We start from the raw sequence: 27,408 nt of genomic DNA on the forward strand, positions 1-27,408 counted from the left end.
TAACTCAAACAAAATGTGCATTATGCATGCCGCCTTTCATTGAGACAATTGTGTGTGAGCGCTTTATGATGGCTTCTTTAGTTTGTGCGGGCGATCCAAGTATGAAGAAATTCTGCATTTCCGTCGCCGCATCTCATTGCGGGCTTTGACGCAGTGCTGTCACACCAAGGTTATTACGTCTGTTGTCTTCACAGCTCTCAACAGCGCTGCGTGCAAATTAATCGGATTTCCTCCTCCCAATCATTTCGCCATTTTAGTTTCATGTCACTCACTCCATTTCGGTTAATCCTGTCACTGTCCAATTTTCTCCATCCCTGTCATCCATTTGCTTTCCCCGATTCTCGTAATCTTCTTCAGCCAATCACTCCACCTCACATCTCTCGCTGCGTTAAATTGCCCATTTGTCTTGTGCTCGGTTGCGCTGACCCAAATAATGGACGGGCTCTCCGAAGTATGTTTCGCGATTCAATTCTCCTACTGGAGTAAGAAGGCAAAAAACTTTACGTTTAGCAACACTTGACTGCATTTACATCAAATGGTGAAAGAGAGAAAAGATGGCTGACCAACAAGAGGAAGTCTACTCTTAATTGTGTTTTGGCTATTAAGATCTCCATTTTAGATCACTGAAAAGGACAACTATGATTGAACAATGAAAAAAGTGAAATAACTAAATAAAATGCTTTATATTCTAGTTTGATCAAGGGTTAATTAGTTGAATTTCTTGTTTTATAAATGGGGGGTTTATGGACAACTGTTAAAATTCATTTCATGGCAAGAATCAGTCAGCTAAGCATAAAGAGAATAGTAAAACGTTAAATGTGAACACACTCATGCAGAAACTGCTGTTGGCCACAGCTCACACCCAGACCCTCACAAACACATGACAATTTATACAGTATTTTCTAAACAGTGTATACTTGTCATTTACATTAGTTTAAATATGCTTACGGTTCATTTAAAAAGTATTTTCAACATGTTGCAGGGTGTTTCAATAAGTTTAAAAGTGTGTAAAGTGTGCGGGAGGGATAAAAGTACTTGAAAAGAAAATTATATGGTCTCCATATCAAGGATTTTCACCTTTTGCCAGTCTGGAATGCAATCCCTGTGATAGCGGGAGTTCGCTCTATTCTCAAATGTGTTGTCGGTCCCTTAGCTTTGCAAAAATTGCATTTGGGTCATGGAAAATACAGCTATCGGTTGTCCGCATATACACAGGAAATCTATTTTGCAGCTTACCCTTTGTGCGATGTCATTTTATTAGGCCATATTATTAGGTGTATGCTGTTTTTGTTCATTGTTCAAAATAGTAAAGGTCTTTAATCTGGTATAAATCAGGGGATGATAACGGCCACACAATAAGATTTTATCATTTTATAACCATAGCAGCTGAAGCTTTAATGCTATTTATTGCAGCATGGGATGGTGCAAGAGAATTATTTACCTGCACAAGGGACAACTCTTCCTTTTATACAAGAAAATGCTCTGTTGAAAACACAAACACTTTTTAGATTGCCTTGTCACCTTCAGGCACCGTAAAAGGGCCTCTCGTAGAAGTTGTTAACATCACTATGATCATTTAGTTGTCTTTAAATCGTTAGTGTTTCTACATATTACACATTGGCAAAAATATAGTAATGCTAAGTTAATCAACAACTAAATGATTATCAAATCCATCATCAACATTATGATGCCTTCTTTTTCATTTAAAATTCTTAAGATGCTTGAAATTTCAGCTACTCAAGAGTAATTGTTGTCCAGTTTCTGTAGTCTTTCATGAAAACAGACTGGTTAACCAAAATAAAACATTTGCTTTCACTTTGGAGAACAATAATCAAGATTTGATATTTGACCTGTTATGGACCAAACCAATAACCGAATCATAATTAAAACATGCCAATATGCCAATAAAATAGACATGTTTTTGAATAAATGCATGGAAACTAAAATGTGTTGTGTTGTTAATGTTATTTATCAATTAATTGACAAAATAGCTGATAGATTAATCCATTGTTGCAACCCTAGGGAAAACCAGGGCTGGACTAGCCATCTGTTACACAGGGCAGATGCCCAGTGGGCCAGCGTCTTTTAGAACCGTTGTAGTGCTACTTAATTATTTCCCTCCGTTTTACCCCAAAAGACCAGCCCATAATTTAAAGGGAGCATCCTATTAACCCATTTCCAATACAGACACCAAACTGAGCCACTCAAGCTAGAAAAGCGGACAAGCTATGTTGTAGCCAGGAGTGGTCAATGGTTTAATTTACACTTGATAAAAATCTGTCTTTAGAATAGAACATTTGGCGCATGCATGCGGGCCGGTGGGTCAGTATTCAGTTTATGTTTGCCGTTGGGCTGAAACCTCATAAGTCACTTCTGGTGAATTTCAATGTTTTTCAAAAATACATACTTTTGGTCAGTCCACATATGCACATGCTATATTTGCAAATTATTGAACAATTGTCAGTGTTTAAAGAGGCTTGTTCTCTTTCAAGATTCAATGCAATTCAAATTCAACTGAACATACTTAGGATTTTTTTTTAGGTCTCCTTAAAAGTGATTATGTTGGAAATATCAGCATTCCACGGCACCAGTGACATAAACTCCTCACTGAGCTATTCCGGTAATTTTAAAACATGTTCTCATTTGTGTTTCCCATCAGGCGCTGAGCACCAACATGGCAACTGAAAGTCTTGCGGAGCTTCGCGATTGGCTCTTCCTGCTGCTGCTATGCCTCACCTTATTGGCTGAGGTGCTGGAACTGGCGGCAGCCGCAATCGCTTTGGAGACGGGTGAGGGAGAAGAAGGAATTGTTTGTCCCTCGGTCTGCCGCTGCGATGAGGGTTTTGTCTACTGCAATGACCGCGGACTCAGTCTTATTCCTCCTCTACCTTTGACGGCTGCCATCCTCTACCTGCAAAGCAACCGGCTGAGTAATGCCGGCCTGCCTCCGTCACTGGAGCGCAGCACTTCCATACGAGTGATTTACTTGTATGCCAACCAACTGGACGAATTCCCTATACACCTTCCACCTTCGTTACGAGAGCTCCATTTGCAGGACAACAACATACGAACGTTACCACGATCATCTCTGGCCAAGTTACCACTACTGGAGCGTTTACACTTGGATGATAATTCAATATCTACAGTTAGCATCCAAGAGCGTGCTTTTTCTGGGACTCCACGGCTAAGACTGCTGTTTCTCTCTCGGAACCACTTGTCTAGCATCCCTGCAGGCTTACCTTCATCCTTGGAGGAGCTGCGATTGGACGACAACAGAATCAACACCATCCCCACACATGCTTTCCGAGGGCTCTCCTCTTTACGGCGCTTGGTTTTGGACGGGAATCTGCTAGCAAACACACGCATTGCGGATGACACCTTTTCTCGCCTATCCAATTTGACAGAACTATCACTTGTCCGAAATGCCTTGCAGTCTCCACCAGTCAACCTCCCGTCAGCTCATCTTATTCGACTCCATTTGCAGGATAACGGAATGACTCATATACCACGTGGTGCTCTTGATGGAATGCGACGGCTTCAGAAGCTAGATCTATCGGGAAACAACCTGACCAGTCTTCCTCGAGGGCTTCTTAAGGACACAGATAGTCTGGAGTTGCTGCTTCTACGAGGAAACCCCTGGTACTGCAGCTGCAGTCTTCGTTGGCTCCATGTATGGCTTCATAGCTGGGGGGCTGCTGTTACAGTCAGGGGTCTGACCTGCCAGGGACCTGAGGCAGTGAAAGGCCAGTCCCTTAAAGACCTTACCTATCTAACGGAACAGTGCGAAGGACCTCCAGCGGGTCCAGCCACTGGAGCTGGGGGAAATCCATCAGAAAAGAATGGAGGAGGCGATGATAGTGTTGGAGTGGACGGGCAAGCTGTGGGCTCAGTTCCCCATGGCAGCACTACCACTAACTCTTTGTTGGTCCCCACACAAGGTTCTCTTTTCACTCTTCGAGCCAAGCGGCCAGGTCTAGTTATGCCTCTGCCTGCAGGCGGAGAAGGACATGTATCCGGAGGGGCCCTAGAGCTGACGGTGAAAGCGCTCTCTTCGGACAGCGTTCTGGTCAGCTGGTTGTGCCCACAGCCGGCACCCTCATTCCGCCTATCTTGGCTGAGGTTAGGCACCAGTGCGGCGCTTGGCTCCATCACAGAGACTCTTGTTCCCGGGGAGAGAAGACAGTACCATCTCACCCAACTCACGCCACGCTCGCATTACCTCATTTGCCTGCTGCCATTACGACAGGAGACCTTTCTCGGCTCCAGCATTGGGACAGCTCGCGTTGGCAGCGTTGAAACGAACAATAAAGATTCTACTCCAGCCTGTGCTCAGATAGAGACTGGAGAGGCTGTGGTGAACACCAGGGGAGAGGGGTCAGATAAAGACACACAAGACTCTGAGCTATCAGCCTTGCCATTGGCAGGGATCATTGGGGGAGCCACAGCGTTAGTAAGCCTACTGCTCATCTTTGGTATTTTTTGCTGGTATGGACAAAGAACAAGTTACAAGTCTGGGGACTCAAATTCGTACAACAGAGGGCGAGCAGCAAAAAATTATGACGACTATGTAGAGTCGGGCACCAAGAAAGACAATTCCATCTTAGAGATCCGAGCCCCCCCTGCAGGGTTTCAGATGACCGCCATGGCTCATCAGCCACTGCAGCCCAAACTGGAGGATGTCACCTACATCCACACCATTTTCCCCTCGTCCTCTTCCTCTTCCCAAGCAAACGGGACATACAGGAGCAACCACAGAGCCGGCAGCCTCAATGGCACCATCCTTAGCCAAACCAGCCACCATCATGTCACTTACGGTACCAACCGTGGCTACAGAGAGGGCGGCATCCCCGACATAGATTATGCCTACACGTGATGAAACAGGGCCGCGCTCCCTGAGCCTTGAATGCCTGGCGCCATTTCTATGATGACGACCCTTGTGGCCGCAGGCCATTTTGTCCTTGGTTTCCAAAGTACCCTTTGTGCCTCAGCTGGTTCAAGTCTGATATGTTTGCTAAGTAGAAAAGACTGTTTTCAGCCATGTTGATTGGATATTGCTATTGCGTGACAGAAGTAATTGTCCTGCTATACTGTACTCTACTACTGTAATACGCGTTACGGTGGGCCCTTCTTTCAGTGCTATTTATATATGGTTACATTTTTCTCTATTGGCTATCTGTGTCTTTCAAAACTACTGTTCTTCATACACAGTAATTTATTTGAGGTTGATATACTAGGCTTAGCTGATGTAGAAGGAGATATATTTATAATACGCAGGAAAGGCAATTAATGTGTATATAGATAGCTCCCATATCTTCCGACCAACTGTATGCTCTTTGCTGTGTTAATGACGGGATGACAGAGGGAGAAATTGATGGTTGCTATAATCCACAGATGACAGTAAATCGTGGTTGACACAAAAAATACTTGTTCCAGGAGCCCTCTCTATTCCCCTGGATTACTTCACCCAATTTAATTGTTCCTCCTTCCTGCCTCTTTGTTTTTCGCCGGGGCTCTTTCATTTCTCTCATGTCTTTTGTGGTGCCGTGAGTAGAGGACGACTTTGTTCTCGCCAAAGGAGCTGACAGCAGTGATAACAGTTCTGACAAAGACATGAGACACAAACCGCCACATGGGGAGACTAATGAGTGGGGGGGAGAGAGAGAGAGAGAGAGAGAGAGAGAGAGAGAGAGAGAGAGAGGGAGAGAGAGAGGAGAGAGAGAGTCATTGTGATGGATAGATAGATGTTTGGTTGGAAAGAGCAAACATGAAGAAGAAACAGTGAAGGCTGCTGCTTTGGGAATGAGATTGAAAGAATCGTGTTGGTTTAACGCAGTGGGAGCAGAAGGGGCACATAAGAAGACGACGGTAGGTTAAAAAGGCTCTGCGACAATGTCGTTGTAGTCGAAACATAGCTAGAAATATGGAGAAAGGCGACATGCATCAGAACCAGAGCTCATCAATGTCACCCCTGCACACCACAAAGTCAATTTTAGCCTCAGTTAACAGTGGACCTCTTATTCGTTGCGTGCGATAATTTTTAAGGATTTGACATTTATATAGTTAAATAATCCACACGGGGAAAAGGGTTATTCTGTTTCCAATTATGATGAGGAAGAACCACACATAGGAAACACAGAAGCTGTCATCCTCACTAAAGAAAGAAACCAACTCATGAATCTTCGACCCTTAATTTAGTAGCCCAAATGATCCGACTGAGGCTGGTTTAAAAAAAAAAAAAAAACGGGAACAAAGCGAACGAACCTCATTTATTTCTGACGGAAAGTTAAAAACACAGTGTTCAAACTACACCGCAAAAAATGACGGTACTCATCAACAACATAATGAAATGTCTTTTAAACCTAAATAAAGTATGGTATACGTGTTTAAATTTACAATGCAATTATTCTGTCACAATCAAATTTAGATCTTAATGTACTCTTATGGATGTAATGAATGTTTGTGATTGTAACTCAAGTATACAAAATTCCAATTTTCTCATTTATTCTGTCATAACTGTCAACTTGTTCAAAATTGTAAAGAGTAGTGTTAGGACCACACTGAAAAGAAAAAAAATATTGTAATACAGCAAACAAATTGTTATAAAGCCTTAGGAATAAAAGCTCAAAGTTAGAGGGGGAAGTTGCACTACTACAAGATTAAAAAGTAAGCGTACAGGAATAAAGTTGCATATTTGTGAAGGCAATCACAATATTACGTAAATAAACTAAACCCAAGCGAATCAGGTAACATAATTTATATTATCTTTTGTTTTTTCAACAGTTGATATTTTTTAATATATGACTACGATAGCATAATCTGATTGTATTCTTTTCTAATATTTTCTGTAGGGATTTTGTTTTCATACCAAGAAGTGATAGAAAATGTCAACCAAGATTTTTCTTTAGGGACGCAGATCATAATTCGCAGATGTGTTAAACTACTGCAGTAGAGTGCCAACTGCTGCTGAGGAAGACTTACCTGTACTTTATTTAGCTTTACGTATCGGTGGCTTGTAACATCAACCGCCATGAAAACGGCATACCTTAAAAAAAAATGTCAAAATATCGGCTCAAAATTAATACTCGGTATCAGTAGTAGCCCATCCGTTTATTTCTGTGCGATCTTACAACCATACAAACCGCTTTGTATCATAGCAAATTTGAAAAGGTTCCACAATTGCATACCTTCTGATGCATGTGTCCAATCTAAGTAAAAAGGCATTATAACACTTGTATCGCTAAAGATAATATAAATTGGCAATGACTCTTTTCATTCAAGGGATATTTTAGTTGGCATCTTGTGCGAGATGAACCAGTTGTAAACATGGAGTTGACTCAGGGCTTGTCGTCCAGTTTCAGTAGCCTTCCTGCAGCAAAGACACGCTAGGGGATGTTTTGATAACGGGGGACAACCGGCTGACCGCCACACTGTGCACTTCAACATTCACAGCAAGACAGCAGCGAGGGCACCAGCTGCTTTCCAAACGCACCCGTCGGTATATTCTAAGGGAGGAGGAACAGTTATACAGCGATATTGGCAGAGCTACTGTGTTGTTTAATTTGAGTTCTTTTTTTAATGTCAGCACTTGTTTTGAGGTTTCTGTTCAATAGCACTGAGGCTACATTTCACTCTGTAGAAATCCTTATTCCTTGAGAAAAAAAAATAAATGTCACCCTCAAATGTGATGAGAACGCTGTTATGTATAAAAATGGGTGAAAAACTCTACTCCAGTTATTGGTCTGTTGTCTTTTTTTCTACACGAATGAATAAAGACTGAATATAAAGAGAGGGACGATTCTGAGCGTTATCTTTGTGTGTATGACATACATGTGTGGGAGGAGTGACATTAAAACTATTACAGAAGGGCACATTATATCACTTGAATGCATAAAAAAATTGAAAGTCAAGATAATTAGTATGATTTGTGCTGGGATGAAGAGGACCTCATAATCTAACATACACTGGATGAATGCATCGGCGGTTATATATGGCCAGTCAGTTTGGAAGAAAACCGCAAAACGATAAGCAGACATAGCCATCTTAATACTGACACGTTTGTGCATCAAAGCACACCAGAAAGTTGCAAGTGTGCATTTGTTTAGATGCATTTATGGACCTTAGTGAGGATGCCGGGTAGCATTCGACTGAGTGCTAATGTTTGCTTGTTGAATGGATCGATGCGGGGGATGTATGAGTGCATCTTAGTGCATGATGTTGTGCCTGCGTGTGTTGTCTGAGGACGGGGATTAAAAACCAAAATTGACTTAACACCAACTCCGATTCCAAGATGGAACCTTTCTAAGCATACTGTAAGAAGTGGCTCTAAAAATCTTTCACACCCTTTTTTAAATATAAAGCTTTTGTCAAACAAAAAATGACCATATTCATCCTTTCAAAGATGTTTCCAACCTTTTTTCAATGCCTGCCCGATTAAAATTTTTTTTTGAAATCAATAGCCATTAAAGACAGTCAGTGTTAGAGTAAACATTCGCTTGTGCAACTCCATTTGGCACAAAAAAATAGATTTTGTCATACAAATTGAGACCAAGATGAATAATTTCAACGGTTTTTCAGGTTTTTTCACTGCCTGCCCAATTAAAATGTTGACCTTAGTAGTCATTAATGACAGTGAATGTTAGTGTAACCAGTAAATTGAGCAACTCAATTTGAAAAACCGATATTATTTAGAGATAAAGTAATTTTGCAATCAGGTTAGTTTGTTAGTTTTGTTCTTTTGCTTTATTATTAGTTTTAGTTCTTTCACATGAATATTTGTCTGGAGCAAGATCGTAATTAAAAAAAAAAACGTCAACACGTTTTGACTCACTCAATCCTGAAACCTCATGTATGAAAATTTCCACTATAATTATTAGGGCCCGATCTATTAATTGACCAGCTGATTAAATTGGCCAATTATGTAGCTTCAGAAACACCCCAAAAATAATAGTATAAATGCTTAATATCTGCCAATTATTTTAACAATTTATTTGCAGTAGTTGTATACAAGTGACAATTACTGTATGTCAATATTTGTTACACATAAATCGATTCCATAAGAATTTAATATCATGAAATTTGTTGATAAGTTCATGCTGCAAAACTGTCATTCAAAACAAAGCAAATCTTAATTTTTACAAGCAATGTTGCTGATCAATTCATGGAATTGAACTGGATGTCTCTACTTGACACGTAACCTTTAGCTTACAGTTTGTTTAAAAAAAACAAACAAAAAATGAATAAATGCAAAGACAGTGCAACATACATGAAGCATTAAAGTGTTAAACATGACACAAATTCAACTACTGGTAAAACAAACAATTATGACCATGATGAATATCCTTATAAGTTTGTTAATTACAAGGATCGAGCCACACAATGCATTCTAGCAACCGAAAAGATTTTTCTTTTTCTTCTAAACAATATATTCACTGTTTACCTCTGCTATACTTGGGAAAAAGGTATCAGGCTGATTAAAAAATATATATATGTGTATAGGATGATATATGACGCATTGGGAGGAAACAAATGTTTTTTTATTCCAGGCCCTAATAATTATAGTAAGTTTTCTAACAGTAAAATGAAGTTTACAGCTAATTGCTGTTTTATAAAAACACACTCTTGTTGGTTTTAACTATTAGTCATGAGAAGAATACAAAAGAATATCCAGGGCATTCAACACTGTGTAACATGGAAGATAGTAATGACGGTTATCTTTAAGTAAAGGGGGAAAAAAATAGCAGCAACAATACTGCTGGCAGATGTCATGATTTATCCCTTTCATCTATAGAGTAACAGATGAATGGAGATATTCATTGTCGAGCATGAATCATTTTCAGACCAATTAAGTGAAATTGGATCATTTCACGTGGCACACCTGATGATCTGGTAGGCATTGCTGAACCAAATAACTCAAAAGCAGAGGGTACGCGCGACTAATGTTCCCCGCAATACAATTCAGTATTTTTCATTTCTAAAAAGAAGTTCAAATTCCAAAATGCAGAGTAAAAAGTGACCCACTCTGACATAGAGGGGGTCAGATGGTGTGTGGGAGGCGAGCACGAAGGCGGGAGGAATACCGTCTGGTAACGATCTTGATTCCTTTTGTGAGTCGACGGGTGTTTAGCATTCTGCTGGATTTAGCACAGATGCTGCTGGACCGCTTCCCCAGATGGCGACGGCGAAAACAGATTGCCAAGATGTGAGAACGGCGGAGACAGCTATCGTTAATGACGCTGGAACCTTGGCAAAAGACATGGGCAACGTTACACCTCCAGTAAGACGAGGTCTTGCAATGTATCGCCACTCTCCCTTTCAGTGGATGTTGTTTGCTTGCTTTGAGGTTAATGGACCGTGAAGCCGCACTTGGATTTCTATGGCAGCCGTGCAGAAGGTCATGTGGCAGGAATAAGGGGAATGGCCTTTAAAAACTCTGGAGAGGATGGAGTCTTTTTAACAGCATGGTCAGGGTGTTAATGGTTGTGGCAGTGCCGCATGGCAGGTGTGCACTCAGCATGCTGACGTTTATAAACCACGGATGCGCTACTGATGGCAAACATGGTATTAATGCTTCTTGCTAACCTTTAAGTCTTTGCTACTTGAGGGTTATTTTCACTTGTGTGGGTCTCAAGTTTTCATACTGTACTTTGTATGGCTTATTTTCATAAGATTTTATCAAAAACGGTAAACCTGTACCTGTACTGATTTATTTTTTTTAATATATAACAATCGAGTTTACTGATGAGTAGATATTTGAATTATTGTCATTTTTTTCCCCAAATGCAAAAAAAAATGTTCCTAAAACATATTATTTGAAACTTTTAATGCCAAAATGCCTACACAGTCCCAAATTAAGTTTCCTAAGAGCACTCCACTCTTTTCTGACTGAGGACCATGGTCTCAGATTTGAAGGTACTGATTTTCATCCCAGCACTCGGTTGCTACACACTCCAGTGAGAGTTGGAGGTTATTGCCTGAGGAGGCCTACAGCCCCACATCGTCTGCAAATAGCAGAGATTAAATGCTGAGACCCCCAAACCGGATACCCTCAATGCTTCGGCTGTGCCTAAAAATTCTGTCCCTCAAAGTACTGAACGGAATCAATGACAAAGGGCAGCCTTAGCGGAGTCTAACCCTCACCGAAAAAGATTATGGTACTTTTAGACGCATTTCTTCATCATATATTGAATAACATACTTTTGCGGTTTTGGAGGGGAGGGGGTGTGGCAGAAACGAGACAATTACCTTTTCATTGCTGAAAATGGCTAAATTTGTGAAGTATCTCTTTACAGGACGTTCAGAGAGACCTTGCACATGATGACTTCATGGAAACTGTACAGAAGAAATCCTACAAGATCTAGGTTCAGTCCGCATCCAAATAATAATTTGCCTTTTCAATTGCTTATTTGTTACTTTTTTTGCAACACTCTTTGCAAGAAAAAACAAAAACGTACAGCAGACTCATACTGTATTCTGGGCCCATTATGTGCTGTTGAGTGAAGATGAATAAATCTGACAGACTTCTCTTTTTATGCGTGGATGCCTTTTCGGGGAGTCGTTGGTTTACAACAGACATAGAAAATTTCAAGGTGACGAATCACAATTTGCATTTTAAGCTTTATTAGATACTGATCCAAATTCAAATTATACATGGAAAATCCTACTTAACGTGTTGAGAGGCTAATATCCCATCAGACCTGGTTCTAATTGCCTGAGCTTATCAAGAATCGTTGTGCGTTTGTCATTTGGCCCTAGACTTGCATTAGCAGTCAGAGACTCACTACAGTCTCTCCACAAAAAGGTTGAGGACCCAGGTGAGGTGCACGTATCCATGACAACCTCAGCATCTCTGATAAGACCGTTTTAAATTACCCTAATCTTCTTTCCAGAGGTGACAGTGAGGTGGAGTACAATCAATATTGCATCTTTTGTACATTCTATATGCAAACTGTAGGCGCACATAGGTAGGTGCTTAACGATGCAAAAGGATGAGTTAAGTGCAATTCTTCCTCTGTGTTGCGGGAGCAGCCTGTACTCTTCCTCACAATAACCCCAGATCATTATGGAGATATTTCATTGTTGCAGTCCATTATCTACTGCCAGGCCTTTCAGCTAAATTATGCTCATATTGCACGCAACTCAAAGATGCATGCTCGTTGGTTCAAGTGCTTATCTGTTGGGTTTTATCATTCCACTGTGACAAATGAAATCCAGGTGGGGTTTTCAGATAGGCGTCCTTTGACTTACCTCATTTAGTAAGGCCTTCATTCAGATTTCAATGCACTTAGAGAGAGAAATGCGGCTTAATCAACAAACAATAGTCACTAGACCTCTGAAGTCAGAGACGTATTTAAGTTTGAAATTTTACATGCGGAAAAAGAAATTATGTCGATTCCTCGAACAATCAAATTTCATCAACTGTATGCTACAGTTGTGATTAACATTTAAACTTCGCTTTTTCATTTACAACCACACAAATGTGAAAGAAATGAAAATCAAGAAAAGTCAATGTGGATCAGGGGGAGGAATCGGTACAGCTCACTTAGCAGTGTACAATCTGTTCTTAGTGCTTTCTGGACATATTATTACAATATATAGTATTCATAGGGACTTGCAGCAGCTATGCATATTATAATATATGACGCATATTATAAGTCAATATTAATGCTGACGGTACAGTTACTTGTACAGCTTTTGTGATCATCGCTATGTTATATTCCAATTCTATGGTCAACTTCATATTTTGTTTTGTTGAATTCAATAGCACCCTTTTGCGGTTGTACCAAAAAACAAGCACAGAAATGAGTCTCATAAAGTACAATAGTCTCACAAGAATATGTGCCTGAGGAAGATGATGTTTCAAGCCAAAAGGTGATGGACGACTCTTAAGGCACATATCTCAAAATTCCAAAAAATATACGAGTTAGACCTTTACAGGGTCTGCCGGAATAAGTGGCAGTGCAAGTGTAGTTTCCCAGTCCATCACTAGGGGTACCGGAATAAACATTATTAATGCCAGAAAGCATTATTAGAGCCAGAAAACAGGCTGCACAGTGGAGATACATCACGATTTTCTACGTAATGCACAACATAAGCATTGGTGAGCAACATGTTAGTATGTGAGAAGTAGGAGATTTTGAATCGAAAACTCAAAAAGACAATTTAAAAAAAAAACAGCAAAACCCCAAAACAGAAAAGAACAGAAACCCCAGATACCAACCCACAGACAACAAATATCAACAGAACCTAACAATCGGCTGGAGCATTATCCAGCAGAAATGGCCTGGCAAAGTCAAAGGGCAAGCAGAGGCGATATCCCCGCAGACAAATGTTAGCTAACAGTACAGCATTTCCCAGCATTAGCTTCTCATAATAATGCTAAGATAGGCTTCAGCTAAGCTCTCAATGTGTGAGTAGGAGGCATTTGTGTTTGGGTCATACATTAATTGACAAGTTCAATTCTGTGGCTTGGTGATGAAAAGCTGCATTCACCAGTGATAATGTAATGGAATATCTATAGGCGCTTGCTTTAAGTGAAATGGTGTTTACGTCTTAGAAACGATACATACTGTACATGATTGCTCTGTAAAATTGTTGGCGGGGGTGTTTGTGTATGGCGGTGTTCATGTACCTTAGAAATGTTTTCCTTCTCTCTAAGCTCAGCATGCTCCTGTTTTCCACACCCTGGAATTATTTACCAGTATTAGAAGAAAGCAGCCGGCCATCCCAGAAGAGGAAATGGCCAAATCTGCCAGGAACAAGGTGGCATGATGAATGTTAATTAAGACAGCTGGGAACTGTTTCAAACAGTGAAATAAATATATAACATGTCTCCTTAAGGCACTTAAGTTTAAGTGTTAGTACATTTATTTTAGCAATTAATATACTTGTTAAATTCTATTTCGTTTTTTTTTTTTTTGCTGTTTCATGTGCGACGAAGAAAAATCTGACATTTGCACAACTGTACGTTCCACAGTGACTGTGCCCTGCAGGTGAGTTTGAAAAGTGGATTTTTCCTCATTTCTTTTACTATGAACAGCTTCCTGCTGAGGCCCAAAATGACACCCAGAGTTCAACTGGCAGAAAAGACTTCAGTTGCAGCAGCGCAGCTTAAACAATGACATGACGCGCACTGTGCTGCTCCATAAAGCCGAGAGCAGCTGCAGCCGTGCGATAATTCTCTCTGGGTGGGATTTTATTCCCTGTCATTTAAAGGATTATTATACAACTATTGATTACAGCCATTTTCAATACAGGAGCTCAGCTGTATTTCAATAAATTCCAATTGTGTGTTTTTTTTTTGTTTTTTTTTTATCCAACCACTTTACCTTTCACACGCTTAAAGACTTTGCAGGATAGCAGCGAAGCATCTTCGGGTGTTTGCATACATTATCCTTCTATGGCAAAAGGTCACCATATTTTTGTTAATATATGCATTCTAGGAAAAGTATGTGGGCTTGAATGCATACATTTCACACATAAGTGTTTTCCCACAGCCTTACTTTAACATGTCAGTTTAGAATCCAATTGACTATAATTAAGGTATCTAATTCACAGTGTGAAAGGCAAAATTAAGTAAGTGTGACTAAGCCCATTTTTCTTCAGTGTGACTAAACTCTAAATACACAGGAGAAAAAAAGAGAGAAATGTGACTTGATGCAAAGCAAGAACAAAAGTGCAACAACATTAAAGCCTGCAGTTACTTGAATATATATGGCAGTGATTTAAAACAGCAGACATTGGCCAAAAAGGGACACACCCTAAGGAAAACAAAAAAATAGTCAATATTCATCACACATGCTCAGATTTTCAAACATCTAGCTCTAATCCGTCTCGGAGCCCCAGTTTGCATTTGCAATCCATTCATGAAGTCATGGTCGAAAGTGGACAGAACCACCGCAAACAAACGAGAGACGGGTAAACAAGCGCACCTGTTCACCCCTGAGCGACAAGGGACTGATGGTCCCCAAGGAGCCACCGAGCTGGAAAACAAACAACTGATTCATTCTCTCTGCAAAGACAGAAACGGCGAGCTACCTCCAAGCTATGAAGTGATCCAGCAACAACAAAACATTAAGCCATGGTCCGGGATCCTCTGAAGCAATAGCTCCAGAGGAAATCACAGGAATCAACAAGGTAGAGAGAGAATAAAATCAAAAACAAAAAAAGCAAGATAGCCTCCAGGGATTAGACGGATAACAATTACATTAACAAGAACGTCCAAGAGCCACTTTAGTGTCACTGCTTGATGCCTGAGCAAGAAATTAGCCTAATATTCATACCTTAATTATGTCATTGAGATCAATTATTTGCATAATTAAGAATTAGCGAATGTCTTAACTTCAGAAAGGACTATACATGCTTAGACAAACGTATAGCATGAATAAATAAGTTTCGTTTTTGTATATATACATATACAGATTCGACCTGCCGTCCGCTAGTACCACATTCTTCTCTGCTTTACTAGATCAGCAAGTAAACATTTCGTCCTGGACTTTTGTCAGGCTAAAAATTAATTTGAATTCATTTCAAGTACAATACTACAATTTTTTGTGTGTAATATATTACACTACCATGTTACAGCAAAAAGTAATGCATTACAGTCATTACATTACTTTTGTAATGCATTACTCCCAACACTGTGCAGGACCAAATTACTAAGGAAGTCAGAGGTAAATTCTCCGTCTGTACAGTGACAACGTAAAAGATCTCATTCACACATTCGAGAGAATGATACCCAGCACCAACAGCGAGTCGAAGCCATTTCAGTCAAAAAAAAAAGTATCCTCAGAGTGGGAAGACATGAGAGGCACATGCTTAACTTTATGAAAGGCAAGGAGAAAACTATTATATGGAACTTGTGCTGTTCCTACAGTTTGTCTCATCTTGTCTTCGTCTGAAAAATTTCCACCCTGTCTCAAACGCACCGTTTTTGTCTGTAAATCTTGCACAGCATTTAAATGTGTTTCAAGCCACGGCACACCTTGGAGCCCCTTTTCAGAAGAAAAAAGAAAAATATTTGTTCAGCTCAGGCTCAGTTGTCATGGATGAAAGTTAGTTAGGTATGCAAATGCGCAAAGTGAAGCATGTGACGTTATGCATCAGTGATTTCTGTCGCGCATGCGTATCAGTTCTGTGCATTCTCGTCTTTACCTACTGGACTAAATATTATGATACAATTCTGACTGATAAGGCTCCCGATATGCTCAGAAAGGAACAAATTAGCACACCTTTCATGCTTTGCCGATACAAATGAGCTGCTCACTTGAAAAGGTGTATTTTCACATCTTGTTTGTCATAAATGTATGAGAAATATTAATATTTTTCAATAATGGAATAGTTCTTCACATTTTGGTACTGTGATTTCCTGTGATATGACAATATCTTGTTCTACCTTTTTTATTTTAGTTTCCTCTCATTTTATACTATCAAAGCTATAGAAAAGGCATGTTACTTGCAAATCAAAAATCAGTAAATGTAAAATGTAATGCAATGTAAATGTAACAAAAAATGAATTAATTGAATGAAACAGTTTTGAATCGAAAATCGATTATTGCAATTATCGCAATACTGCAACTGAGAAATGGACTTTTTTTTTTTTTTTTTTTACATAGGTTATAAAATCAGAAATGCCCTTTCATCTGCTTCCCACATGAGCGATCTGTGAGCAAAAGCAATTTTGGAAGACACACTGCAGGCGGCAGGCTCTCGCTTTGGACATCTACTTCCACAGCTCTCAGTCTTCACTCATGCTCGGCTTACGGCCCAACTCGGCAGGGATCCACTCTGGGCTGGACTCAGCATTTGCATTTAGGGCATATTGCGGAATCTCTCAAGTTCTGACACTTAGCAGGAGCTCATGTGCAATCGCAAAAAAATTTGGTAAAAACGCACAGTCATGGCTGTGTCCTATAAATGTTATTAATTGCTGTCTTTTGGCATACATAAACAATCATAAACTTGCTGAAATATGGATGCTGCTCAACCTTGGGTATTTATGGTAAAAAGACGAAAACGAAAACAATAGCTTTGCACGTTTTCAACATTACACTGGCGAGGCGTTGACTGACCGCTCACAATGTGGGAAATCTGATAAACACTGAACCTAACGTGCAACAAATATAAAGTTTACGGATATGAACACGAGAAAATATTAAGAGTTTACAAAAGAGATTAATTCTGTTTTGCGATAGTTTTTAAATTGTTGCCAAAGTGTTGGTGTGACTTATAAACGGTAACACAGAAAATACCAGAATTTGACCCCAAAATTAAGGGTGCGTCTTATACATAAGTGCATCTTATATTTGGGAATTACAGTGAGTAATATTTCTGGAGAAACTAATTAAAAACATCATAAATTAATGCAAAAAAAAAAAAAAACCACAATACATTATTGGCTCATTTTAGAGAGGAAAGATCTGGCTTGTGGTTTAAAGCTTTATTGCAGTGTCGAAAAAAGTACAAAGTAATGAAATTCAGCAAGCTCGTTTTGGCATAATCCTGCGGACACGCAGGCTAACAGTGAAATCTAATTAGAAGGAGCAGATGCAATATAGTTATCATGCCGATTAATTGGGGGGAAAAAAAAACAGTTGGTGGAGAAATGTCTTTCAGTTCATTCGTCACTTCAATGGGGATACTTTTGTGCTTTGTATTGTGTTAAAACACAGAATTAAAAATAAAAACATAAATGAAAAAAAAATATGTGAATGCCACCAGCACTGTATCGTGTCCACAAAACATGCGGCTGAAAAGAAAAATAGCGCTATACTGGTGCTTTCTTCGATAGAGTGATTTTTTTAAAGAGGAAAACTGAGATAAACAAAGAAATACTGTGGTAACATATCTAACAATGTAATATAGGAAATACCATACAGAATAGTATGTATTGCACATTGTACCTTATGACATTCAGGATAAATGTCAAAATATGCAGCTGCCATAGTGATAGTGAGTTGAAAGGAACAAGTGGTACTTGGGAACTCACGCTTTTTTTCCCCTCCAGTGTTTGCTAACCTCCAGAAGTGTATCGACAACAGGCGGCATTATCCTTCAGCTATGCAACCTCTGCTGCTTGTAAGCATATTAACAATGCATGAGTATCTTTAAAAATACATAAAAACACGGCAACATTTGCAAAAATGCTGACCGAGCACTTTCACTTTCCTCGCAACCACACAACAATGCGACAGCGTGAACGCCGGCACGTGGATAAAGAAATTGTCAGGCCGCTGTGATTGAGGCATCCTTTGAATCCCAAAACATCACCTTGCCCTCATTTGTTTTAATGGCAGACAACACACCTGTATTTTGCTTTCAGTTTAGCTGATGAGCGTAGCACCCTGGGGATAGGGATAAATAATCCTCTTTAATCACAGCACAGCATGTCAAAGACTGAAAGATTAAACCAGAGATGTGTCCTCATGTGGGTACTTAAAACAGATGTACGTATTCCTGAGGACTACTAAATACTGCACATGAATTAAAACATCATGACACAGGTTGAAAGGAAGTCTTTAATGTGTGTATAAAAAAGACTGGATATGAGCTGATGAAGATTGTACTGCATGTACATGGACCGTAATCACTTTTATTCACTCGACGACAAACCGTGCAGCTTTGTTATTTAGGCTAATTTAATCTCTAAATGGATTGTGTGTCATTTTAAACAACTGCGTGTGCCTTAGACCGGTGTAATCCCTAAACGGATTGTCGTCTAACCATGTGCATTGCGATTCGCCGGAGCAGCCTAGTTACTTTGGGGCAATTCAACATTTAAGTGGATTCTTGCTCACTTTGATTAAACTGAAACCGACACGGCATTGTGATGTGTGGGATTCAATTTAATAATAGCCATTTCCTGCAGTAAAAAGTTATTATTTTGTCTATAATTATTTTGATCACTAAATCGTCACGTACAATTAATACCTTTAAAAACAAACACATGTTGATAGTTGATGTCCACTGAAAATTGAAAATGACATCATACGGGCTCAGGGATGAGATAATGACCAGTTGAGCTGCAATGTTTTTCAAATAGTGGGCCAGGCACCCCTGAATTAGACAAACCTTTAACCTGTATAAATGCTGTTTGAAAAAAAAGTAGTTAATAGTTGTTGAAACTTTTTTTATGTTGCATTTTCCTGAGAAAAAAAAAGAATATCCAGGTATATTTATACCATTTTTATAGATAATAATCGTATTTATGGTTGATGTGACAAGTGGGGGGGCTGGGGGTGGAAGTGTGAAATGTTTTCTCTTACCTGGGGGCGGGGGCTTTGCAAAATATAATTAAGAAGCACTGAACTTATGTAACACTCACTGGATATGCATATTTTGTATCAGTTTTGTAACCAGTAATTGAATCTGTTAATGTAAATAATAATTTGTTTTTGAACGAAGGGAGGGTGAAAACTTATGGACAGCCAATTTACTAACAGAAAAATATGAATCAACAGTTTAACCAATAAACTCAGACTGTTGGGTTCTGTTTTTCTTATCCAAGAAAATACAAATAGTATTGTCGGTGGTGGGAACCAATGATTGGCATTTCCATTTAATTGAAGATGATTTTATGCCATTTCGATTAGATCAAAGCACGACTGTATATATATTTTTTACTGCAATGTTATCAAGGCCCAATATTCTCACCGACAATTGAATTGTTTGAAATGCCTTCACTTGAAAATAAAATATTAGATATAGTATTACTGAATCTGAATTAGGCATTTCGTCCAGTGGTGAAGTAAATCCAGTCCCAGCAAAGGCAGGATTTTTGATGCACAACTTTTTCTTATCACAACCGGGAGGAAAATATGCTTCTGAGAACTGACGTGCTGAATATATATTACAAACAAAAACTGGGCGTTTGACACATTAATGAGAGAATCGATATGAATCCCCATAAACAAAATGCGCTGCCTCTGGAACTCAACAATTCCTTTGACAAAAAAACAGCCACGCTGTGAAAAGCGTGAGGACCTACAAAATGATATGTTTATCAAATTTGAAACGGGCATATCAGAAAAATAAAAGTTTGGGCACAGAACAATAGTAACCCTTGAGAAAAGCCTGATGAGAAACCTTTTCATTATCAACCAAAAGGGCGCTCCGTATGATTCATCAGCACGTTTGTCGGAGCGCTCCGACCACAGCTGCCCGTTCTAGCTTTGGACAATAGCGACAATGGGATAAGTGGATAAATGCCTCCCATAAATAGTCATGTCATTTCCTAAGCTCTGATAATGCAGCTGGGCTGCCGCACAGCGCGCCACTATCAGATGCCTCTTCAAAACAACGGCGAATAGATAGCAATTATAAGATGGTAATTGTATGCGGTGTTTGTCGCGTTTCCTGTGAGCCCGCCGCCGAGGTGTGTACGCGTGCCTGTGATGTGGCGGCTCCGTCTGCGATAAGGACATGTGATCAGACAATGACGATGATCTGGCAGTGGGGAAGAGGAAGCTGGGCCTCGGGGTTGGTTTGACGCCTTTGAAAGCTACACTCACACTAGCATGCCACTTTGTTCGACATGTTCGGATTACCTAAGAGACGGGCTTATTGTCACCATGCATTAGGATGCATTACTGAAAACAATGAGGATAAACCTCACCACGAGTGTGCATTTTTAATTCATGTTTTAGCATGATTGTCCAGATTTCATGTAGAATGAATATCACCTGTTATAATACCGGATCACAATTATCACTCGTGTGAATTCTTCCATACGATAATTCATTAACAGCTGTGGTAAAATTGTACTGCATATTTGCACAGAGGTGCCTTGATGTTTATAAACTCATTCTGTAGCAGCCATTTGCAGCGTTTAAAATGAACACTGTAAACAAGAACATTGGTCACACCTGGAGCCATGACCAACGAAAGCAGGAGACAGGAGCCAATCACGTGTCTTGTAGGAATGCCGTGAGCTGATTGACAGATTGCCTGGCCAGTCTTCTTCATGAAGGTCACATGCCGAGTGACAACTGGAATGCTCGCGGCAGAACAGAAGAGAGGAGGACAACGGAAAAAAAAGAGTTTGAAAAGGTGTTACCTCAACTGCTTTTGTTATAAATTGGAATTTCAAGTGTAAACTCGACTTGTTATCATGTTTGGTCATCTACAGGCTTCACTTTTGTTCGATGTCCGTGCGCTGTTAGAGGGCAACTGCGGCTCTCCGTGATCCCCACTACAGCCAAGGGATGGAAATGGGAAGGGATAACAGTACAGTTACTGTAAAAAGTTTAATAATTTAAGATTTAAGTAAATATGTGTACTGCAGTAATATTTGTCTTAAATATGTAAAGTATAAATACTTTTCACATTTTAAAAATTTTGATACAATTCACACACTTGCATGAAAATTCCGGGTAGGGACACTACTTTGCGTTTTTTTCACTTTTTGCTGGGGGTTTCGGTCCCCATTAACCATGAAAAACGACGGATTACTGTATATAAGAATTGTTTATATGCATGCTTTAATCCACATTGTTCCCTTAATTCAACTGCATTTGATAAAACAAGCGAACTGCAGCCATCAAATACTTTAGAGACCCAGCCGGCATTTTTATGCTAAACTGATTATCTGGCTGTCAGTAGAGCCACTATTTTGCCAGGATGGTACAGCAGCTCACTATTATTGTTACAAAGAGCAGGAAATGTAAAATCATTAGTCAGCCCCGAGAGTACATTAAGCGAGTCAAAGAATGACATACAAGTTTGACAGTTTGGCTGCTTTACAACGTGCACATTACTGTCACACTGTCAGAAATTCTCAAAGGACAATATCAATAAACCTAGGTCACATTGAGTTGATCATTTTTAAAGTCAAATAATGCTTCAAATGCCGTGCTTGTCATTCAGTTCAGTAGCAGCAGTTGTTCATGGATTTTTTTCCCCTTTTCATGTGAGGTTGAGATGACATTAGGAATGGCTGCAACCAGAAAGTACAGCATATCTAAATGGGTTATAGTGAGGGCTTTGAGCAAATAAAGCATCAATTTCTAGGAGTTATCTTTCTCACCATTCCAAACTTCGACTTACTCCATATTTAGAAAATATACATTATTCACTCTACAGTCAATTTTCTTTCAGATTGAAACTACTCTGACATCTCCATATTAAGATCTTTCAAGCAATTTCATTTATTAGTTGGATTCACAAAATTCACAAAACGTTTTTTGACTTCTCATATTCCATATATTTATTTTGAAAATTCATGGCTGATATGCTTCTAATTTTCTTTTTCCAAAAATTCCTCTAATTCCATTCATTCCCAATTTAGAACAGCTTCCCTCATTAGTTTTTTACCATTCATTTCAATGACGCATTCCACATATTTACATTCCTATTAAAATTTAAAAAATTCAGCTCATTCTATTTACCTTAAGAACCTACCAAGAACCTGATTTTTTTCAAAATGCCTAAATTTTAACGCAGAAAACTATACATATGTGTCACGATCATGACCGGGACGAACTAAAAGGAGGACCCCAAGGCTGACTGAACAAACATAGAATGTTCAAAAAGGTTTTATTACAAAATGCGTGGGAAAACAACTCAAAAATAGGTGGTGTTTTGTTCAGCCATTCAAACTTCACACTCAATTTCTCCAGGAATTACATTCTCTAGTTATTATTACAAAACTTTCTTTAAAAGAGAAATAATCATATATTGTTAAAGCATTATTTGTTTTAATCATGATTTTTTTCTTCTTTTTTTTAATGAGGTTTGAGTATTTTTTTCTTGACATCCGACACGTAAGAATGGCATGAAAGCTATTCAACAACTTCCTTTCTCAGCTACATGCAGGTTCTATTGTGGTTCAATACGCAATCACAAGGGAAACTTTGTCTCAGTTCTTACGTTACCCTGGCAACATGTCTGCAGCCGCTATTACTCCGACTTGTTGTGACAGTTCAGAGGATATGCACATAACCCACAGCTCGGGCTACACAGCACAACTGTAACAGCCGTAGGTAAACAAATTATGCAGTACATATGCCGTTTATAGTCTCCCTTTAAAAGGCCCCACTTCATCAGGCCCAGCATAGAACCATGAGTCACAGTTGGGCAGAAACAAAGCAACACAATAAAATGCACGTTTTCTCTCATTGACAGCGGCTCTGATGGGCCAAGTGCTGATGTTCGGCCGACTCCTTTTCTCGTTTACCCACCGATTCACTCCATCTCTTTCCATCCACCGTATCGGCGCAATCAGGCTAATGAGGCTAGCACGTCCTTTTTCCCTTCCTGCTCGCTAAAGTGCCGATTGATTGGAGAGGTGGGAAAGCACTTAACAAGGGAGGGGTGGGAGAAAAATAATTAGCAAGAAGGGGCTTTTTTGCAAACCCCAACAGTTTGGCTTTTCTTTTTTCATTTATTTACTGACACGGACAACATTAGGGATTAACTCTGCAAGGATGTACTGTACGTTAACTTTTCAATGTCAGGGTGTAAATCTGTCTCAAGCCCGTTTGTCTGTGATGATGTCTAAATGGAAGTGAGTGGGGGGCGATGAGGGGTTGGGAAAGGGCGGGGGCGACCAAAGCTCTGGAGCCGTCCAAAGCAGCGTGGAGCATTGTGATTATTCCTCCATCTTCCCTGACACAAACGGCACCGAAGTATCCTACGCAAATTCGGTGCAGTGAAGCTCGAAAGCTCCGAATTTTCAGTACGCTTAGGACATTAACGCCGGCACCCAAATGACCAGTAAAGTCATGTTTCTGACAGTTGTGGCATGATTAACTCGGACAGATCTGGACTGAAAAAAGTGGAGCAGTGGCCCTGTCTAAAGTCATACTGCGGCTAATTCGCACAGCCACCGCAGACTCCCAAGTGAGCCTTTGGCAAAGACGCAGATGCGTGAGGACAGAGTGGACATAACAACAGGACTCCAAAGCTGTGATGTAAAGTGATAAAGATTTGAGCGTGTCGATTAAAAATAGGATTAGACAAGGCTTAGGAGCAAACTTACAAAATACAACTTTAGAGAACTGCAACTTAGTGTGATAGACTTTCATGATCATATTCATCACAATGAAGTGGTCAATTAGGACTAAAGTAATTAAGTGTAATGTCAAACTAATTTCATATTGTGTCATCATAAGGCTCATTAAGCCAGAGCAGTTTTTCTCAAGTGTCTTAGGAGGTTAAACTCAGGTCATTACTTAAAGCACGTCTCACAGTGACAGGCTCCTATACAAAACAGGGTGATTTTTCTTACTGTGGTTCTTCCATAAAAAGAAACATTAGCGATGCAGCAAATTTTGCGCGACCAAAAACTTGCAGCCGAAGATGGCAATAAATAAATTAATAAATAAATAAAAATAATAAAAAAGGCTTTTTGTTTGTTTGTTTTTGGCCGCAGACAAATACAATTGAAACAATGCCTCTGAAAATGAATGTTGTGATGATGCAAAAAATGCTGCCACCGAGCATCTGTCTAAATATCACATGAGCTCACAGGAGAGGTGTGTTACTTGCTTGGCAACTACGGGAAAGCAGTTCAGCAAGTCGAGAACAGAGCACTGCCGAGCTTTCGTTTCTTTCTTGGGACTACAGGAGACAAAAAAAAAAAAAAAACGTACCTAGGCAACATCACATCACAAGCCTACACCGTGTTGCTAAGTCAAACCTCAAAATAAACACAATTTTGATTATTTCTTTTATTTATTAAGTCAGTCTTTGCAGTGGTGGTTGCTGCTACCAGGTAGCTTAACTTCTCATCACGACTCATTTTTTATCGGCCATCATTTCACGTCCCTACAAACATCAACACACCACCATTAAAAAAATCATATTCAATATATTGGTGAATAACACTGCTAAGAAACTGCTAGTCAATTACATTGTCCTTCTGAAATACAACAGAAGCCACCAGCGTTGAAGCGAGACACAAGATACATTGCGCATGGCAGTCGGACATTTGAAACTCGAAGTCAGTCAATGCATTAAACGTTAGTAACTGCAAATGTCTAAATAATGCATGTTTCCTAACAATCTATTAAAGCTGACATATGAAGACAAACGATATGGGTGAAATTACTTTGATATTTTACTTAATTAGAATAAATGGTCCATTCAGTCACTTATCTTTCGATGCAGGGATCGGGATGGCGATGAATCAATATAAAGACTAAACCTGCCTTTGTCCTATATAAAAAATTAAAACATTTAGTGCAAAAAAGGAGCACATAGGAATTTGTCCCTTTAACACTTTCATCCTCAAATTAAGTTTTTTTTTTTTTCCCCCCAAAAAAGCCTGAATCAATATTAATGTGGAATACCTAGGGGACTCATATTATTGTTGCAAATTTGCAACGCCTGACTGTAGAGGGTTAAAACACTCAACAAGAATAATATTCAAAGCCATAATATGCAGTTTCATTTTATTTCCATCAATAATTTAATGACCTAATGACAGAGACTAAAGCTGGCTTTCTGTGCAAAATACAGAACCAGTTGAAAGTTCAGAAACACCTTGAAATAAATATATATGGTCTCATAATATATATATATGGTCTCAAACCCATGAATGTATTATATTGGAAATGCTATTAACAACGTCATCATCCACATCATAAAGCTGACTAGTAAAAATACCATCTCAACTTTGACTGGAGGTTTTGAAAGATTCAGTTTTGATGAAAAAAAAATCTTTATATTCTATTTTCATATTCTATTTTGATTAACATGGTATTGTTTACCCACCCCCAAAAAAAATCTCATTTAAATATCTGTCATTATTTTTTTGCATTATCTTAGCCCATCTCAACTGTCTTCGGGCAGTAGGTGAGGTGCACCCTGAACTGATTGCTCACCAATCAGGATTTTGCTGAGTATTGAAAAGAAACTAAATGGTTGATGTTTCCAAACTTTTGACTGTTACTGTACATGTGGGTAGCATATCACAAATAATACTTTAAGAGCCATGTTTTTATGCATTACAATAAAATGTGATTAGTGCTTTTCATTTACACCAGCAGAAAAATAACTTCTTTTTTTTTAAATATAGACTTGAAAACTGGCCTTGACAATGCGATGTATCATTTAGAGAACATCTGGATTTTCTCCATACATATCAGTTTTCATGCAGATACCAGTGCAATTAGGAAAGTAATGTTTGTGTTTTGTGGTAATTGTTAATAACCCTTATAACCAAAAACTGATCTGAATATTTGCACCATGATTATTTTTGCCGTTAACACAAAATGTGAAGAAATAAAAGTATGTAGCGTGTCCTGCAAATAGAAAAAAAAAGATCTTATGCAGACTCCTAAATGCAGAGCATGGCGGTGGGATGCTAGAATCTACCTATTTCCATAATTTGTTTTGATTACATAGTAAACATGTAAACAGCTCGTAGTTACGAACGATTGTAGTTCCTATTCACAGCCTTCCCCTTTGCCAAAGGTAGTGTTAAATGTTACATTGGATTCCTGTCTGTTGTCTCTCTTGCAGCCAAGTGTGCAAAAGTGCTTTCCAAATTTAGATGTGTTTGCTGCATTCAATCTGCCCTCTAATGCTGCATCTCAGTAGGTGTAATCATAGTGTAACCGCAGTGGCTTCATGCTCCTACCCTCTAAAAGTCCCTTTTTTGCTGTATCCTTGCCAGCTTGTCTGTTGTATTAACATCTCGGCACACAGCCTAGCTCTGTTCTGAAGCCCCCCGCCCTCACTCCAATAGAACCATTGGTCTATTTTGGATCACATTACCTGCACAGATGTCCGGCCTTGTTTCAACTGACAAAACTTTTTAGGCTCAACCCCTCCCTTGAGGAGAGGGGCATTTTTTTCCTCAGTATTTCTTTCATCTAGCTTTCTGACATTTCAAACCATGAACAATTGACAGGAGATTAACCGATAATGAAAATAGCCTTTAAAGGTCGCATCCAAAGCTAAGGAAAGCCTTTTTCCACTGATTTCAGAATAAGTGACAAGCCAAGAAGAAAACAGTTAACTCATCGAGACAAATGTCTGATAAAATGTCCTCTCATTCGGGAATTTTAACAATTGAAAGTGCCATCGATGTGTTATAAATGTTTCTATGGTTTTCAACACCGATCACAATCTAATACAGTATACAGTGAGTGTGACTGATGACTTTTTTTGGTTTTACCCTTACCATTTTTGATCTGCTTATATACTTAGAACCATTTTCTAAAACAATACAATGGCCGCTATTTACAGATATATATAACTATATATACAGTATATCACTAATCATTTTGAGACTCTGAGCAACTGTCCAAATATTTGAAAGCCTTTCATCAGGAAAAACTCCCCTATTTCTATTTCCCCTATAGTCCTCCATCCAAATGATATGTTGTGGCACAATCAATTTGAAATACAAAACTATACTGTATTTTAAAAAAGCGATTAAAACATTTTTATCCCAACTCATCGACAAGA

At 39.2% G+C, this 27,408-nt stretch overlaps 2 protein-coding genes across 7 annotated transcripts in view; one reads left to right on the plus strand and one right to left on the minus strand.

Moving 5' to 3' along the window:
• Positions 1-7,788, plus strand: part of flrt1b (fibronectin leucine rich transmembrane protein 1b) — a 39,227-nt gene extending 31,439 nt beyond the window's left edge. Inside the window, exon 3 of the mRNA XM_088431989.1 lies at positions 2,660-7,788. Coding sequence (XP_088288115.1) covers positions 2,675-4,873 — 2,199 coding nt within the window. The 5' untranslated portion in view covers positions 2,660-2,674 and the 3' untranslated portion in view covers positions 4,874-7,788. The remainder of the gene's footprint in view (positions 1-2,659) is intronic.
• macrod1 (mono-ADP ribosylhydrolase 1) overlaps positions 1-27,408 on the minus strand; it is a 129,148-nt gene that overhangs the window by 89,254 nt on the left and 12,486 nt on the right. The window contains exon 4 of one of the 6 annotated variants that reach the window (XM_088431080.1): positions 9,274-10,239. The exons of the other annotated variants lie outside the window; for them this stretch is intronic. Within the exon in view, the coding sequence (XP_088287206.1) occupies positions 10,034-10,239 (206 nt within the window). The 3' untranslated portion in view covers positions 9,274-10,033. Of the gene's footprint in view, positions 1-9,273; positions 10,240-27,408 lie in introns of those variants that run through there. 6 annotated transcript variants of the gene reach the window in all.

This window comes from Hippichthys cyanospilos, chromosome 13, assembly GCF_059441005.1.
Source record: "Hippichthys cyanospilos isolate Australia breed blue-spotted pipefish chromosome 13, RoL_Hcya_1.0, whole genome shotgun sequence".
Classification (NCBI taxonomy): domain Eukaryota; kingdom Metazoa; phylum Chordata; class Actinopteri; order Syngnathiformes; family Syngnathidae; genus Hippichthys; species Hippichthys cyanospilos.